Source organism: Perca fluviatilis, chromosome 18, assembly GCF_010015445.1.
Source record: "Perca fluviatilis chromosome 18, GENO_Pfluv_1.0, whole genome shotgun sequence".
Lineage (NCBI taxonomy): Eukaryota > Metazoa > Chordata > Actinopteri > Perciformes > Percidae > Perca > Perca fluviatilis.
The window spans coordinates 28,952,052-28,971,932 of record NC_053129.1 but is presented as its reverse complement, the minus strand read 5'-3'; the positions used below and the strand labels follow the sequence as shown (position 1 = coordinate 28,971,932).

Here is a 19,881-nt window from a genome sequence, read left to right as displayed (position 1 = left end):
CTGACCGCATTACTGTCAGGCCAATAATGACGTTATAGCACACCCTCTCGTTTAATATTGCTTAAATAAAGTCATAGTTGTTTATGAGCCTGATTAAGTTAACACAACTTGGACTAAAGGCATATGCATAGGTAAATAGTGTCTCAAACTGATTATTATGAAATTGTTGTGATAGAGATTGTAGGTCTTTGAGATATACTTTTGCATGTATACAACTGAATAACTTAACCAATATTCCACATGATTACAGGTGAATGGGTAGCTGGCTAGTTCATACTTTGTGTCCCAAATCTACAACTGGTTTTCTTCAACAACAACAAAAAAAATGCATGTCCCAGATACCAGACTTTCTCCATGGTTGTAATGTAGGCTAATTGAAATGTTGGACAAGGGTTAGCAAAGGACCTGTCTCAATTTAAAGGGCAGTCCAATTAAAGAGTCACAGGTAGCACTAATGTGACAACAGTGACAGAAACAAAGCTCACGTGTCTATGTTTTCCGTAATACAGTTGGAATAAATGTGTATGAAATTACTTTGAAGCACAGCTGTTGGAATGGTTTACAACGATACCAAACTCCATTTATAAATCTAACAAATGAGTGTTTTTTTTGCTTATTGACAACGGGACACACGTTTAAACTGTACGTATCAATTAACTGAAGAAATAACGAGTTCGTCTGGTAAATTCGGCGCAGGTGATATGTCAATTAAATAATTGAAATAGGTAACAAAGTAAGAAGATAAGAATTGATCTTAAATAAACCAACTGCTTGGAGTCAACTTTTGTGCAGAAATACAGACTTGTTCTTGAGTGACACATGCTTTACGTCATGTTTTAAGTGTATTTAGGCATGCCGTTATGTTTATGGTCAGTGTTGAGTAACACATTGGCATTACACAAGCCCTGTTAGGTAAGGTCGTTGTTATGTAGCTTAGCTAACTGAGCTAACGCTAGCCCTCGGTGTGCAGCAGGAGTGTGTCGGTGCTGCTTTGGATCAATGGTCTCGTCCTCCAGGCTCCGTCTGGTTTGGCGTCATTTTATCAACAGTAGGATGGGAGAGATGGCCTCTAAAGCCCAGATGACGACTCCAGAGGCAGCACTGGCCGGCCGGACTGATGGCATCAAAGTATCCGGTAAGTTAGCGTTAGCATTTTCGCTTCTTTAGCATAACTTTAGTTTATGACACGCTAACGTCATATAGCGCACCAAAACGATTCTTTTGCTGGTTTCGTCTGTGTTCTGGTTATCTCGGGGTGACGTTTTGCGGCGTTGCCTTCCGTACACGACGGGAACACATCCGTTATAAAGACGTAATTAAGTGAAGTAGGGTTAACTGTAAATTTAGCCATTAGCACCTGCTGCTACTACTGCGCATGCGCAAACCAGTTTGCCTTTTGAACACTGAATGAATACATTGACACAGATAGCCTACTCCACATGTGTGTAATTGTGGTGCATACTTGTAAGAATACAACTTGTCGGTGCATATTACCTGTTTTTGAGGCAAATAGGCTTTTAAGGACCTTAATGTTAAGTAAGATACTTTGGTCATATGTCAACAAGCATACATCGATGTTTTATTATTGTATAGATGTCATCAGAGTTTTACATTTCTTGCAGTACAAATGGTACTGGAATCAGACATAATGAGGCAACATAGAAGTTTTGAATTATATTGCTTAAAATATTTGCATTTGTAGTTAGGCTATTGGTAAAAATGTCAAAAATCTCAATGTTGATTATTGCTGTAATTACAAACTTCTGACATGTTAACAGTGCTCAAGGCAACATTTCAACGACTTTAAAAGTAGGATTTTTCTGAGAGCGCCGATATATCTGAGTTAATAACATGGAAATGCCTCAATACCAAGAAAATACCGATGCCTGATGTCAGCCAACGTCTAGTGTTTAATGTAATTAAACCCAAATGAAATAGTGATCATAGTGTATATTGTCAATTCACAGTATGTTTCAAAACATTATGACAGACTCTGCAAACATACAGCCGCCTTCAGTAGTCTGATGTAAATGCTCACAAGGCGTAAATATGGACATTTTACATGACATGACATGAATTTGGCATAAAATCATGATATGGAAAATGTGTGCAAAAACACAAAATAAATCCGAAGCAATATTCAAAGCAGTGATGAAATACATAACTGTGTTGCACTATTCTGCATTGTATCAGAAAACCGTTCACTAACTTGTTTTATTATTATTTTCAATAAAAGATAGATTGTGATATGTGAAGACATTGAATGAGGATATTGGTTATACATATCAGATATTAGCTACTTCAATTCATGAAAAGCAGTATTGGCTTTTAATAATCCATACATCTGATGATTTATTTATTTATTCTAAACCATAATTGTCACTATAACATGAATATGGCTTAAACAGAAGTGTTTGGATGTTTGTGTGTGTGTGTGTGTGTGTGTGTGTTATGTGAGATAGGGAGTTTTTCGTGTGTACAAACCGACCGACAGCAGCACCAAAGTTGGCAGTTGGGGCATTTGGCTCCAAGCTGCCCCCTCTTCACTACAAGTGAGGGCGCTCAGTCTTGGCACATGATGAATAGATCTGCACTGGCACTGAACAAAAGACCACTAGAGAGAGACACACACACACACACACACACACACACACACACACACACACACACACACACACACACACACAAACACAAACACAGTAACATTAAAAAGATGACAGTAATAAGTAGGAAGTGTAAAGGTTGTGTGGAGAAGATATTGACTCAGTGATATTTGGGTTCAGTGTTAAAGAGATGGAGAGAAATGGGAGGATGGGAAGATAACAAAGTCAAATGTTTGAGTCTGAGTTTAAATTTGGTTTGGATTGATTTACCCAAAGTGTGTTCAGTATTTTTCAGACTGGAGGGGGTTGGATGGGTGGAAGGAGAATGTGGGATAGGAGGGCGGGGGGTCCACCGCGAAAAGGACGATTGGGATGGATGGATGGATGGATGGATGGATGGAAAGGTTCAGACGGAGTGGCAGACATGCTGGAGCGTCGCCAAAGCTTCTCGGGAACACTGCCACGATCGAGAGAGACGAAAAAAAAAGAGCGAGGGAGCAGAGAGGAAAGGAAAAAGCCATGCATGCAGTGGAGAGACTTGGCAGGGCTTCCCCTCCTTTGTCTGTCTGGCTCAGGGCTGCAGCGCCAGAGGAAATCAAGAAATGTCCAGGCGTGGTGGAGGTGGTGGTGAATGGGGACAAGCTCTGCCTCTGCTCCGAAAAGACGAGAGGAAAAACTACTTTCAATCGACTGAAAACTCGGCTTCTGAAAGGGCTATGGAAACCCCCAAAAAACCAAAACAAAACAAACAATTTTTCTTTTTTTGAATGGTATTCGGCATTGGAGCCATCGGACCCGACCAAGTTTCGGACACAAAGTGCAGCGTGACCACAATATACCGATAATACGACCTGTCATTTTAGTACAGCAAAGTATTTGTATGTTTTTGAAGAACCAGACTTGAATGGATGTTTGACCTCAAAGAGTGCACTGGCAGCCAGAGGAAGGCCAACCCCGAGCCAAGTAAGAGGTTTGTGTACGAATGCTTGTTGAACGTCTTTGACCAAATCAACTGGATTACCGTTGGATTAAAGTGTATTGGGAGAATGGTTTAATGTCAATTTAAGCATGAAATCTTAATATACGTGTTCAAACGCAGTTGACCCGGAGGATGTGAAGCAGGCCAAGCTGGGCCAAAAGCCTTTAGCTAAAGACCAAAGCAGGTGTTTCCATGTTGTTTGACCTCTTGAATGTCTTTACGCAGTGGATATTAAATCGGAGCGTTTTTTTGAACTGTGCAAACTGGAAGATAGATGGGACTGAACGTTCATTCTGGATCTTTGAACAGTAGATAAGTAGTTGTGGTCAGAAATGAGCTCTGTTACCCCTGTAACCACGCCCGACAGTGATGTCACAGGATCCTCGGGTACACCTGTACGTCACTGCAGCCAGGTGAGAAGTGAAAGCACTGGAGGTCAGCAAAAACAGTGAGAGTTAAGTTTCTTCCATTTTGGCTAAAAAGTTGAGATTGAAAGTTCATTTTTGATCTTGGAAACAGTGGTTGACAATATTATCTCACCACAATGTCGGTTTAGTAGCTGTTCCGATTGATTGTAGATCATAGATTATAGATAGATAGATAGATAGATAGATAGATAGATAGATAGATAGATAATAGAGCATAAACAACGGGTTCAAAGTATCAAATCTTTATTTGATACTTTAAAATGCTTCATGCAACTTTGTCAACAGTCTGGATATTGTACACAAGTAGTGATAAAAAGCATGCACATGTAATCATTCTAATCAATATTTTCAAACAGGGCTGCAATTAACAATTATTTGAAGAAAACATATTCTGTTTTCTATCATATTTGTATGTGACAAAGAAAAGGCAATCAATCCTCACATTTGAGAAGCTGGAACCTGCAAATGTTTGGCTTTTTTTTTTTTGCTTGAAAAATGTCTGTAACGATCTATTATCAGAATGGTTTCCATGTAATTTTCTTTCGACCGAATCATTTATTATAATTGTTTCAGTTCTACTTTTAACCACCTTACTATTCCCAAACTGTCTGAACTTCAACACCATTTGCAATAAGTGGCTGTTGGTGTTGTTTCTTATATAAGATTGTCAAAGTTTATATACAAAGTAAGTTATGTCTGAATTAATGCAAATAAAGAGTAGATGTGCATTTGCAAGCCTCGAAACAAAAATATTGTAAGTACTATGCTTTTTCTGCTAAAAGAAATCTGTATCAAAAGTAGTATCAAGTCTGATTTATGGAATTTACCATCTTTTCATTGGTTAATTAGTGGTTTACAATCCATTTGAAAATCTAATTCTTTTCTTACTTGTATTCTGATGTTACGTAGACATTAAGACCCCTAGTTGACATTTTACCCCTCCCCCTCCACACCGACACACACACACACACACACACACACACACAGATGGAAAAAGTGAAAACAAAAGCCTAATGAAGAAGTTAATGTCCTCCTCATCACAGCTTAATGCAGATGTGTTCAGACATCCAGCAGCTGGTCTTTTAATTAGCGGGTGTAAATCATTATAATCGCCTGCTGTTGTGGAACGTGTCATTTTTTTACAGGGAGTATTTGACAAATATCAGGAGTGATATTATGCTAATAAGACTCAAGATATCAAGTGTATTTAAAAAAACAAAAGTTGTTTCTTCCCACTGTGAGCTAAACGCAGTTGCAGCTGTTTTGATTCTCTCCATATGAACAGCTCACACTGCAGCCAAACTAACAGTGTGTTCCCCTAGCTTTTTTCAGGTGATGATTCATTATTGTTTATATTTTCAAGTGGACATACCAGAGGCCTGTACTACAAATCAAGATCAACATGCCCTGGATCTCTTTCAGTTACCCGGCTTCACCTAACCTAACAACCGCGGTCCCGCATAAGCTGTGTCACGACAGCGGTCATCAACTAGTTCAATCAACTCAGGGTTTCCCAATCCGGCGGCGCGCACGTTCACATAAAAGAGGCGGTGTTTGCACACCACGACCAATCACAAACATCTACCAGAACTGCATATTTTATATAAGAAGAGCAAACTATAATTCTACATAAATATGAAGAACACAGACACGGTTTTACAGGCAAAACGCAATGCAGTCGCTGCTTCCTATGGCACCATTTTGATGCTACCAAACGATCACCCGACGTTAGCATTCCATTGACTGCCATACATTTTGGCGTCACTTTGACAGCGAATAACTTTACATCTGAAGCGTTTAAAGACTCTATTTGTCCATTGTTTATTTCTAAAGAAACACAACAATGTATAAAAGGCTCCATTACCTTGTACCTCACGTTATGGCTCTGTAGCAGACGCTTTTATAAAAATAGGCTAACGATTGTGTCATAACCACACGACTTACTGTCACATAGTAGAGGAATTACCGTATAGTAGAGGAGAAGCAGGCAGTTTGGACTTACATTAGCCGTTTAAGTTTAATTACTAATGTCAACTAGTATGTTAGTTAGCAATAATTAGTCTGTGTCTATGTTATCTCCTTACATATACCTACGCTCTCCGTCTCTGCAAGATTGGGAATGATTGAGATTTCTCTCGGCACAGCTACCAGAAGACTTCACACTTTCAGACAGGTTGCTCACGTCATGTCTACGTCGTCTCTCTCAGTTGGAGGCTGCTCAGTAACGCTCAGCGCTCACCGGAAAAGTGTTTCTAATATCCTTCACTGGTCTCCGTCCAGAGACACGGGATCTGTTGGTCCATTCTTATATACTGTCTATGAGTACAGGCCTCAGGGGTTGATGCATAGACTGTATAAGTGAAGCCAAAACATCTGGATCGCCCCCTGGTGGCTGGCTGCAGTATAGGTCATAAATCCTTTACCCATCCATGTTAGCGGAAAAAAATCAAAGTACACATCAAATATATATTTTCCAAAGATGGTTTCTATCAGTTTATGTAGTTCTGATCACGCTGATGTCTGTTCAAGTGTTCAGTTTTCTGATCATTTTGTTTTTATGCGTTATTTGATGCTATAAAAACGTGTGTGAAATGTCATGATTGACAGCTGGGATTGACTCACGATTGGTCGGGCCGGGTGTATGGGCGGGACTTTGATACCTCGGCTCCACCATCTGCTCAGTACTGCACAGACTCTGGCTCCAAAATTACAAGATGGCGGCGCCCGTATCCGGGATATTTTGGCTTCATCTTTGTACAGTGGGAGGAAGCGGCGACGCGCCGTCCATCTTTCTATACAGTCTATGGGACTGATACTCATTTCTCAGTTGTTTTTTTGCACCTCAGAAGTCCTGGTGTCCACATACTTGTGGCCATGTAGGTTATCACATACACAGAAGATTAGGGGAATCCAGGCGAAGCCGGTGTTGTAGACCCGTATCAGGCCATCCATCACGCCTCTCGTGTTAAATGTTAAGCGACTGTGCGTCGTTATCAGGTTCAGGTGCTCCTCAATCCATCTTACCCTTGTCGCAGCCGTTACCACGACAACACAGAGGGACACCGGCGAATGAAAGTGTGTTTGCGTGTGATTCCATCAGCAGAGCTCTTTGTCGATTACACAGTGGCCTTATAACCTTGACGGGCAAAATGACGGGCGTTTAAGGGGGGGGAACGTGAGAGACATAACAGATGAGGGAGACCTGTAGATCGACATAGAAAGAGGAAGAGAGGTAGAGGAGAAAAGATGGAGGGAAGGAGAAACGAGCCAGAGACTGAGCCTGACAGGTTATAACTGCGATGACACTCAAGATATTCAACGGCGTTAATGTTATTTTTTTCTGATTCGATCAAAAACAAACAAAAATGGGTAGTAGTGGGTGGAAGAAGTACTCCGATGCTAAGTAAAAGTAGAAATACTCTTGGTTGAAGGAGTCTGAGGCACTTAAGAGGGTGATGATTTAAAAGCCTTTAATATCTGGGCTATTAAGTCATTAAAACATGCCAAATACAATTAGAAATACCATTGTCTGAAAATACTCCTTTAAGTAAAAGTTCTGAATTCAAAATGTTCCTTAAGTAAAAGTACAGAAGTATTATCAGCTAAATATACTTGAAGTATCAAAAGTAGAAGTACTCATTATGCAGAATGGCTCCTTCAACAGCGTTATATTATTGTAAAATATTTTTTATCACAAACAAATACATTTAAGAGCATTTTATTTTTAGATATGTTGTACACTACTGGGTAGTTGAGTATTGTACAGCATCATATTATCAGTTATTTACGTAAAAAATTTTAAGTGTCAGATAAATGTGGAGTAAAAAGTACAATATTTCCCTCGATATGTAATGGGGTAGCATTATAAAGTAGCGTAAAATGGAAATACTCAATTACAATTTTGACATACTTTCATTTACATGAGCCAGAGATACTGCTTAAGGAGAATTTGAGTCAATCAGGTAAAAAAAATCAGGTACAGCAGCAGGTAATTGCGGCAGTAATTATTAGTTTTATTTTTGTATTCTTTTGAAATATGTTTTATTGAGTTTGAACGAGGTTAATACAAAAAAGAGGAAAACCTTTTACAAAATTTGATTGTAAAACCATCTGGGCCTAGCGATTTGTCATTCTGCATGGATTTAATAGCTGCAACAATTTTGGGAACTGTGATATCCGCGGCCAGCTTAGAGTTTTGCAAAAAAAGCCTTATTTATGTCACCGTGGTCTGTCAATATATCACCTGAGTGTGATTGAATCTCGGTAATTGAGCGGTTGGCAGCAGTTTGGCGTGCCTGCAGAGCCAGTAGCTTACCTGCTTTATCTCCAGACTCAGACGTTATGCCTGGATTTCAAGATAAGACATGTTGCATTGTCTGCGGACAAGAGATTGAATTCGGTTTGTAGCCTCAACCGCTCCTTGTATAGATCTGGCGTCGGGGACTGAGCATATTTCGAATCAATATCTTAAGATCTGACGAGAGATACTATCTAATTTTGAATGTTTTTCTTTTTTAATAGTGGAAAAGTAAGCTTTTATGTGACCTCGAAGGTACACAGCATATGAAATCTCTGGGGAAGTAATTATTTGTCTCTAAAAAAAAAAATGTATTTGGGCTGAAATGAACTCTATGAATTTATCATCTGACAGCAGAAGAGGGTTAAGTGTCCATGTTCTATTTAACGGGGGGGGGGGAGTTTGGAAGGTCTAGCTCAAATATAAAAGCACTGTGGTCAGATATAGCAATGCTTTCATAACAGCAGAATCTCACCTTAGGCAACAGTCTATTATCCAGTAGAACAGCCAACGTCAACTGGCGGCCCGCGGGCCACATCCGGCCCGCCAAAGCTTGTAGTCTGGCCCACAGAATAATCATGAATTCACAAAATGTAAAGAGGAAAAAATGCGTTCTGTTATTTATCATTTCAAGCATTTAGAGCACAAACCCAGCCCCCTGTATTTGCATCTCTATTCACATGCGTTACAGAGAGGATTACCAACGGCCGCTGGGGCAGATGAACTCACGCTAGTCTTTTTACTGTAAACAGGCTACAATTAAACCTTCGTGAGTAAAAAGTCAATACTTATCAATGCACTCACCTGTGTAGACCGGCATAAACATGTAGAAAGCGATATTTCAATCTGCTCAGTCTGCTCAGTCCACTCTTGTCCACCGTGCTGTTTTACGCAAACACAGCTCTACTCCTAGAATAGCGAATTTTTACAAACAAGCTGAAACAAAAGCTGTCGGTTTTTAGTCTAACTGTTTATCTTGGGAATCTGTAAATTTGGACAAATTCTTGTAAACCTCACTGCTGGCTGAACAAACCAAACTCTCCGCTAGAGCGGACAATCTATGGAGGTATTATAAGACCAAAACAGATGCATGTGGCTACTTAATATGCACGTGAATGACGCGATCGTTATGTTCGAGTTCTTCATTCTTGATGATGATGATGCTGGTTGTATTATTTTGCAACAGCATCTTTCATTGCAAATGAGGCATACATGACGAGTGCATAGCCTGCTTATCAGTCCATTCGTCATTAAAGCTGGGCTTTTCCAACTTTTCGCTTCAGCCTCTTTGACAGTGACATGTTTACCTGACAACAGCCGTTTCTTTCTGCAAGCATTTTCCACCAATCAGGACGCTGCATACTACAACGTTTCCATAATCACAGACTTTAACCATCACTCCTCAGTGAACTGCCTCCTAGTCTGAGATCTTTTTCTACTTAAAGAGCCAGTTATCATTATGGAGTTTCCATGTTTTTTAAGAGTTTGCTCACACTAATACCTGTAAAAAATGATGACCTATCCAAGGTGACATCTAGTACTAGGTTGAAGTCACCTCCCAATATAAGTAACCCTCATCGCAGTTAGGGGCATACAAATTCACCAAAATTACAAGTTTGGCGAAGAGCCCTCCAACAACAATAATATATCGTCCATTAGGCTCACTAATCACCTCCTGGGATTGAAAGGGGATCGCTTTGTTTATTAATATGGCCGTCCCTCTAGCTTTGGCATTCAATTTGGACTGATAGACCTGGCCGACCCAGTTTCGCCTGAGGCTGGTGATGTTAGCGGTACAAAGGTGGTTTCTTGTAGGAACGGCACGTCCACCTTAAGTTGTTGCAAATGAGATAAAGCCCTTTGTCTTTTGACTGTATTGTTAACCCCTCAGACATTCCACGATATAAATATAGTAGGATTATCAATCACCCTATTGGGTTTACCTGCCATGATAGTCTAGGAAAAGAGTGTAAGGAAGATATGGAAAGCATATTTGGTAGCCAGGAGCCTGTGTGCCATTTGCATATAACACAGTCGAGAACAGGCGTGTTGAGTGAATGAGAAAAAAAAGAAGACATTTTTGGCAAGTTAGCAGATACATACACATTGTAAACCCTAAACCCTATCCCTTGTTTCTTTTGGCTGTAATTATTTTTGAGTGTGGGTGAGAACATATTATTCTCATGCAACATTAAATATATTATATCTACACAAAATGGCACTAATTGGCCAATATCTGATATGTAATCAAAGTCTGTGCTGTGTTTGCAGAAGATAGGAAGTCTGACTTTTAGGAGTCTCTATTTGATTGCAGCAGAGAGTGAAGAATAATTGCTGTAGATCTAATGCACACTTTACTTTGAGCCCAACTGCATGTAAACACTGCAGCCTTTTTATCACTAAACAGTAAAACCAGCAACGCTAAAGTGCCTTTACTCCGCATAGTGTGGCTGTAGTTTCAGCATTAAACACAGAAGCCAAGAGATGATAATGTACACAGCATGATGAAGAGCAGCCTTCTCAACATATCATAAATGTATTCATGATAATTAAAGCCTGCATGCATGTTGCAGTGAGCAACCTCTCCCTTCATCCATTAAATATAACTTCATCTTGTGTGCCAAATTCCAAATATCTCCTGAGCAGACCCAAACGGAATCTGCCGATTTTTTTATTTTTTTTACCGTTTAATATATAGATGACGTACACAGCAATTTTACAGTTTCTATGTCTGAAAGGGTCCAATCAGTCCACCATCTTTTAAGTGCAAAGTGCATTAGGTGCTATTTTCTGCACCCCACCATCCTACAACACACACACTCTGCCTCAGTACTAATGGTGCTGAGTGATCGATCGAGACACACACACACATACACACACGCGCACACACACACACTCACACACACACACACACACACAAACTTATTAACCCCGACCACCACTCTAACATACAGTAGATGTCAATTACGTCTTTCAAAGGTTTAGAGAAGATGAAAAAAAGGAGAACAAAACAGGAAACACAGCTTTCTACATTTATAAAGGTGAAGTAGGTGTTGTGCGAGTAGGAGATAATTTTATATAATTACAGCATGTGTACTTTGTGACAAGAAAACGCACGCATCTTCGAGCAGCTTTCAGGGGAAAGCGGAACTGTGGTAAAACCTTTATTCAATACTAGGGCTGGGCGTCGGTTCTGAAATAACCCAGAAAAAGCAGTATCGGAACTTCTCCCAGTCAAACGGCACCTTCATTCGATCCTCTTTGGACCCTGATCCAGAAAACATTTACCATTTGTGTGATTTTGCTTGCAGGCAATCTCCGCAAGCACTCTTTGATTTACTGCGACGTGTGATTGAAAAACGGTTCACAGTTTGGTCCACATCGACTTCTGTTTCGCTCACTGTCTGAAAAGTTTTAACAGTGGGACTTCAGTTTTGACCAATGCATGTTAGCAATCGGAAAGAACTGTAATGTGATTGGCCCACTACTGCAGCAGCTACAACCCACACAGTCCGTGGTGGGGTGAAGTAGGGCTGGGCAATATATTGATATTATATCGATATCGTGATATGAGACTGTATATCGTCTTAGATTTTGGATATCGTAATATGGCATAAGTGTTGTCTTTTCCTGGTTTTAAAGGCTGCATTACAGTAAAGTGATGTAGTTTTCTGAACTTACCAGACTGTTGTAACTGTTCTATTATTTGCCTTTACCCACTAAGTCATTATATCCACATTACTGATGATTATTTATCAAAAATCTCATAGTGTAAATATGTTGTGAAAGCACCAATAGTCAACACTATAATATAATTGCAGTATCAAAATCGAGGTTTTTCGTCAAATATCGTGATATTTGATTTGCTCCATATCGCCAGGCCCTAGGGTGAAGTCGAGCTCAGTGTATTTGCAGGAGTTGGCAGTTCAGTGTGCCGATGCTTCCATTCACATGATGGGTATCGAATGAAGTAGAAAAATTTTATCAAATTAAGTACTATTTTTCGGAATCGGTATCACTTTAAGGGTACTAGTATTGTCACTCTGTTAAACGATACCCAGCCCTAAAACTTTACCAAGATTCTTGTGAAGTTGTGTGTAATTTGGTACAAATTAAAGAGAAAAATATAGACAATGTTTAATTGGTACGTTTCTTAGTAATTGAATCCAATTCATTTCTGACATGACTTACAGAGTCTTAGTTCACAGCAACAAAAATTATCAAATTTTTCTACAAGCAAGCATACAATTTACCACGTACGGACAATAATGATAACGTTTCCCATGATGAATGAATATTGAATAAATTAAGGGTTCATTTGCAAAAACAGATAAAAGCAATTCTTAAAATGAATGAACCAACACCAGTTTGATTGATATTCCCTGGATTGTGCGCACACACACACACACACACACACACACACACACACACACACACACACACACACACACACACACACACACACACACACACAACACACAAATGATTAAGGAGAATAAATAAAAATGGAGATATCTGTTACCCCTGTAAACCCTTTAGATATTCATTGGGTTTTAGTGACTTTTAAATACATTAATAATGCTTTCTTTCCAGAAAACCTGTTGGAAATGATTTATTTTGAAAAGAATATGGATTTGTAAAGTAATGCTTACCAGGTAGGGGTATTTCTGACAGCAAATGCCTTGTCTTTAATGGATTGGGCTGTTTAGGCAGATTTCCAGTTACTAGATGCTTCAGGATCTGGCTCAAAAGATGCTTTGTCTATATTAAAGAAGCATATTGCAACGGCGGGGGATAAAAACAGAGAACATTCATAATTTATTTCTTTAACAATCAGGATGTAAAAGTAAAAACTCAAGGCAAAAGCAGCACTGCCGGTCAAGCGTGATCATTTGGTTAGTTTGAGGTAGAGGTCTTTAGGGGCCAAGATTTAAGATCTGATCCAGAATGAAGCTGTGGAAATCTCCACTAACACGATGTAATTGATTTTCAAAAAAGAGCCCCAAGGGCGCTCAGAGACGATCCAAACACACCCAGATAGAGGGAAAAAAACGTGTACATGTGTTGTGTATACAAATTAAAGATAAATAGTTGGATAGATAAACTTGTATTTCAATGTCTGCTTAATGCTTCTGCTAAACAACTTCCTGAGGGAAAACTCTGCCCTCTACAATAGAAATCCAGTATGTACAGCCTTCATCATTAAGTGTTTCTACCACATTTATATACAAAGGGAAGCATCTCCCTAACGACAACCTTGGCTATTGTGTCTAAAGCCCATTGAAGTCCATGAAGCAGTTTGTTTTCATCAACATAAAACCTTTTTTTAAATATCCGAGCAAGGCTCCCTTGAGATGCGCTGCGTGCTGTGAGACAGGCACAGAAGGTTGTCAGAAGCAGAACACTAAGGATAACAACTGATGGTTGTAATGATGGGCAGCAATAAAAACAATGATGGCAATCGGTGTAGCTGATTGGGAGGCTCAGATAGAGGGAGAGAGAAACACTGTAGCGGGGAGAAATAAAGAGAGAGAGAGAAAGATGGGTGAAGGAGGGAGTGTAAAGGAAAGCTGATAAGAAAATGGGGGAGCAGGAGGAAGATGAAGAAACCAGGCAATCAGAGAGAGAGAGACACAGGAGGAGGAGAGGGTGGGGGTAGGTTACTTTGTAGATTTAATTGCAGTGCAGTTGAAGCAATCTTGTATGTGTGTGTGTGTGTGTGTGTGTGTGTGTGTGTGTGTGTGTGTGTGTGTGTGTGTGTCTGTGTCTGTGTGTGTGTGTAGACTCTCCAATATCCCCTAGCCAGACATTAGCTACAGGGTTTCATTTATCACTGTCAGGTCTGGAGCTCCAGGGGGGAGGAGACGGGGGAGCCCTGGACTGTTGAGGCCAGGTTGTAGCTCCTCTCCAGGCTCAGGGTAACGTTTTGAGGGTTAGCAGAGCTAGAAGATCCCTGTGCTGATGTTCACTTATGATATCGATTGTGAAGATACAGTTAATACTTCTAGCAGGATCTCTTAACACGTCACAGCTGCACCGTATGTCCACTACTTTGGTTTATGGCCAAATACCTGCAAAAGTCATTCTTCCACTCATTGGGCCGGATTCACCAATATCTTCCTACGTTTTCTCTTAAATATGTTCTTAAGAAGGTTTCTAAGAAAAGTCTACGCCGGATTCATGACGTGTTCTTAAACAGCAGATTTGTTCGCACCTGTGTTCTTAGGATTGATGAATCCCACATCTTCGTAACTGAAAGCGCGTGCCAGTTGTTCCTAATTAGCATAAGATAACGCCCCAAAAATTCCCATATAAGGACATGACGCTTCCTGTGCACCTCCTGGGAGACTGCGTTAGAGATGGTCGGAGGTGGAAGTACTGAATCTCAGTACTTAAATAAAAGTACAAATAACCAGAGACATATTTACTTTAGTAAAAGTAGAAGGTGTCCACTACCACAAACAAGGCCTGGCTTTTATAAGAAGTTCCTATCCTAACCAGCATAAAACGGAAATGTGTTGTTAGAATCGGAATGCGGTTGGTTTTATTCATGGATGTATTTTATTTTCTTTAACCATGCAAGTAAGCAAATAAAGTGTGTCAAGCAGCGCAAATGGGGAGATGTGAAGAGGTCCAGCCAAATAAATAAGATATGAACGCGTCTTACGCAGCCTGGTGGAGGAGTAAACGACGCTGTAGAGATGCAACTATGATTTAAAAACGGGAATAATAAAAAACAAAAATTTCATTTTCACTTTTACCGGAGGCTGTATTACCGAAGGTCAGCGGCGCTGCGCCTGGGCTCTGGAGCACCGGAGCCGGCTTGGATCGGCGGTGCCCCATATATACAGTATCTACGGCAACCAAACTTCACTGGTGAGACAAATGGGGAATGTTGAGGAAAAACTGCTGCAAAATGTAACAAAGTAAAAGTCAAAAGTAGGCTATGCACTATTGAGTCTACTTAAGTAAAGTACTGATACGTGACAAATGTACTTAAGTACAGTTACGAAGAATTTGTACTTTGTTACATTCTACCACTGCATTTTGGTTCTATAAATAGCGACCAATCACCAAATAACGCAGGATTTAATCAGTTTAATTGCTGATGTAAATTGCAGTGTTTGTGTTTTTTTGCATAATATGATTTTTTTTTTCAACAAATGATCAGAAATACATTACGGTACAATACTATCATTGTAAACGACTGTATAATTAAATAAAATGCAGTAACCAATCATTTGGAGCAAATTGTCATCACTCAAATGTGCGTAAGAGTGCTTTTCAGTGTTCGTAGATTTTGTTCTTAGCTAAGAACAAATCCAAGTTAAGAAAACAGTAGTGAATGCCAGAATCTTTGTAAAAAGTTCGTAAGAAGGGTTTAAGAACACATTTCTTCATAAGAACGGTTGGTGAATGAGGCCCATTGTGTGTATGACAGAGATCTTCAACAGGGGGTCCGGGACCCCTAGGGGGTCCTAAGAGTTAATGCGGGGGGGGCCCGCCAAATTATGTAAAAATCTATATTTCTTTGAAAGTTTCTTATTTCAAAATTAAAATAAGTCTGAAAATTTGGGATGAGACTTTTTGCAAATTTTTTAAGAATTTACAGACGAAATAAATAATTGATCTGCCAACAGATAACTGATAATGATCCTTATGGGCGTCCTGGTGGTTTAAGGGACTAACGGTGTGTTTCAGTCGTACATAGTCGGAATACAGTTTCACTTATTTTTTTTTACGCTTTAATTCTATTTTCTTCCATTTTTGCGTAGCTACAGTAGTTGTGTATTGGTCTCTGAGCGTTGCCAAAACGTGGGAGACCTACTCTCCATACTGTGTCTGAACGCCTCCTGCAGATACAGTGTAAGACGCTGATCACGTAATTCCTTGTTTCAAGTCTAGCAAGAGCCCTTTGCAGCATCCCCCCTCTCTCTCCTCCCATGTCCTGTTTTAATCTTTCGTCTTCTCTTAAATCTTTATACGCAAACTCAGTTTGTTCTTACTGCAGCCACAACTCTCAATCATTTATGCTTCTGATGAACGATGGAAGGAAAACACGTTAAGAAAGAAGTTAAAAGACTGACGCAGGAGCCTGACTCAGCATCTCAGTCAGCTCTGTGTGCACGATGATGTAATGTGTACTTTGTCTTCTGGTCTATCGTGGATTGGCAAAATGTAGAGAATAATTAATAATTTATCCACCGTTCGTAGGGTTTAGGATGCTCGTCATGATACAGTATATTATATACTGTAGTCATTATACAACAATAGATCCAATGCTGACCTTTTTTATCTTTATCTATTTTTATCGTCTATCTCGTATATTGTATCGTTATCTGTGGTTTCAAAAGAGAAAATTTAAAAGTGATGAAGGCAAGATGAAAGGACGTGCTGAGCTCTGCCTGCCTTCACACGCATGTAGGCCTGAGCTGAAATAGAGCAGCACTAATGGAGAGAGAGAGAGAGAGTGTGTGTGTGTGTGTGTGTGTGTGTGTGTGTGTGTGTGTGTGTGTGTGTGTGTGTGTGTGTGTGTGTGTGTGTGTGTGTGTGTGTGTGTGTGTGTGTGTGTGTGTGTCTCACAGATGTCACCATGGATAAAGGCCTGTTCTGTGATCAGGCTTATTTTTGTGACAGGATTTTGGGAGCGGTAGAAGAGAATGGGAGGCAGGCTGCTCACACACACACACACACACATACACACACACACACACACACACACACACACACACACACACACACACACACACACACACACATACACACACACACACACACACACACATTTGTCCCTAAAATGAAGTGGCTAGCTGTTTGATGTGAAGTGTCCTGAAGTGCTTTCTAACCTTGTTCACTGCTCTTTACCGCCAAATAAAAGAAAAATGAGTTGCCAGTAGAAACCGGTCAGAAACTGGCTTTTATATAGTTGAAAAAAAACATCATTCTGGAAACAAAATGTGTATTTTTACATTCACATCCTCAGTATTTTTGTGCTAATGCAAGGTTTGGCAATGCAGTGAAAATACAAGAAACCCATAGTCTTGAGTCTCACACACACACACACACACACACACACACACACACACACACACTGTTTGCATTTGACCTCACACAAGAATATGAATTCAATTAATCAACAAGAAGCGTTGTTATCATTCCCAGTGAGATAAAGGTGACTACGAGAACAGGCATTTCAAAGGAGTGCTGCATGGAATAATTACTTTCCAGAAAAATGCTTCTGTATATACAGAGTGTGTGTGTGTGTGTGTGTGTGTGTGTGTGTGTGTGTGTGTGTGTGTGTGTGTGTGTGTGTGTGTGTGTGTGTGTGTGTGTGTGTGTGTGTGTGTGTGTGTGTAGGAGAAGATAACTGTAGAATATTAATGGATGTTTTTGAAAAGGTATTTATTTTCTAACTCTTTCATTCTTGTGCTTGGGAGATTATTTATCCCCCATCTTTTCCTTTTATTTTTAGGCCATTTCAATTCTATAGTATGTTTACTTTATTTGACTTTATTTTGTAGTTGCTGCTTTGGTCAATCAGGGAGAGCATATGTCACACCTGTTTGTGTACGGATCAAAATGAACAAGATACAAGGTGTTAATCAGTAAACCTTGGATGGGTTGATAATAGTGCTGTCAAACGATTAAAATATTTAATCGCGATTAATCGCATTCATGTCATAGTTAACTTGCAATTAATCGCAATTAATTGCACATTTTTATCTATTCTAAATGTCCCTTGATTTCTTTTTGTCCCATTATTTTTTTCTCATTTTAATGCTCTTATCAACATGGAAAAGTGGATTGCCTTGCTTTGTGCAAATGTTTTTTTTATTGAAAACAACATTGGCATATACTGTAGTGTGCAATTTCACACTAACATTCTCACTTGGACCCATTTAGCTATGGCTGCAGTAAGTTTGTTCTTAGTTGTGGTATCCATGTGCTTCTGTCTGAAGTCGTCCATTGTCGCCTGGCTTTGACGAGGGGGGGCGGAGAATCGGCATCAGCTGTGTGCTCGGCCATCAGCTGTGTGCTCGGCCATCAAGTGGTATTTCAGACTGGACGTGCTGCGATGATAGCTCAGTTCACGACGACAAAACAACACAGATCACTTTGATCTTGTCAATGGAACCATTTGGCAACTTTTTAAAAGTAAACTTTCCATTCAGAATCTTATTGGCATCCATTACGGCGTCTCGCGCTCGCCATCCACTCAAAACATAATGTTAGCCTACTGCGCTTTTGCCCGCTCGCAACCCCAAACAAGTGTGTGTGGCGTGCCTGTTGTTTAGTTTCCGGTCTAGCTAGATCCGGTGTGGTGTTGTAATTTTTCTAACGTTACTAGTTGTTGCAACAGCATGTGAAAAAAACTACAAAGTTTGCTGCGTTAACGCCGTTAATAACGCGTTTAACTGACCGCACTAGTTGTTAAGGTTGATTTTGAACTTTTTAAAGAGCCGGGCCAGCTTTTTCGTTCTGCTTCCAGTCTTAATGCTAAGCTAAGCTAATCACCTTCTGATTCTAGCTCCATCCTTAATACACAGACGTGAGAGAAGTATCGATCTTCTAATTTATCTCTCGGAAAGAAAGCGTATAATTGTGGTGGACAATTCTGATATCATCATACATTTATGTTGGGGCTTCATTTGAATTAAAACGTGGACTATTTTAACACACACAATGTACATTTTCTGACTTTGTATTATCCTGACTGCATTTTCTTTTTTTTTTGCCAATTACCTTTGATCATATCATAAGGTGAAAAGTTAACTTTTCCTCCATTTCTCTATGCAGTCAAATGTGTCACAAACTTCCACAGTGCTGAATGTCATTAGAGGCGCCTTGTCCTGCGTGTTAATGTGCTTCATGCTTGATTTAAAAGCCCAGTGAGATTTACCAGCCACGAATAAGATAAGTTCTTTTCCCCTGGCAGCACCAGGCCAGTAGTTTTCGCACAAATCGAGCCCACAAACGAATTGTAAAAATGCTCGCCGTCAAATGGTAGCGTATGCAGAACAAATCCAGACAAAAATGGAACGTTCTTGCTGCGTCGGTTCTGTGGCGACGCGTACACAATTTAGTCTTTTTGCAGAACCAAAACCAAACATGAAGTCATGTGCAGGAAAGCAGAGAGCCAGGAAACATTTTCTTAATTATCTGCGATTAAATGAGTGCTGCCCCTTAATAACGAGTGCAAATTTACCAGTAAATATCGATCAAAAACATTGTGGTTTCATCGGATCTCATTCTGCTCTTTTCAAAAATAACTGTGCACACACACACACACACACACACAGAGCTGGGACACTCATTAGTATTCTATCTGGACTTATTGTCTTTCCCCACTGACATTTACATTTAAATATTTTATCTATCTGTGTGTGTGTGTGTGTGTGTGTGTGTGTGTGTGTATGTGTGTGTCACCGTGTGTGCGTGTGTCTGTAGCCAGTAATGAACATGCCTTTGCTGGTCCCTGAAGGCAGCCATTACTAACGCACACAGAAGATAATGTGAGAGGAGGAGGACGAGGACGAGGAGGAGGAGGAGGAGGAATATCTGTTCCAGTGTTAC

The 19,881-nt window shown here is 40.0% G+C and overlaps 1 protein-coding gene across 5 annotated transcripts in view; it reads left to right on the top strand.

The window, feature by feature from the left end:
* Positions 1-886: 886 nt before the first annotated feature.
* Positions 887-19,881, top strand: part of msra (methionine sulfoxide reductase A) — a 39,986-nt gene continuing 20,991 nt past the window's right edge. The window contains exon 1 of one of the 5 annotated variants that reach the window (XM_039782283.1): positions 887-1,135. In XM_039782283.1, the coding sequence (XP_039638217.1) occupies positions 1,000-1,135 (136 nt within the window). In that variant the 5' untranslated portion in view covers positions 887-999. Of the gene's footprint in view, positions 1,136-3,024; positions 3,574-19,881 lie in introns of those variants that run through there. The other 4 variants (XM_039782281.1, XM_039782284.1, XM_039782282.1 and 1 more) reach the window with 4 other exon arrangements.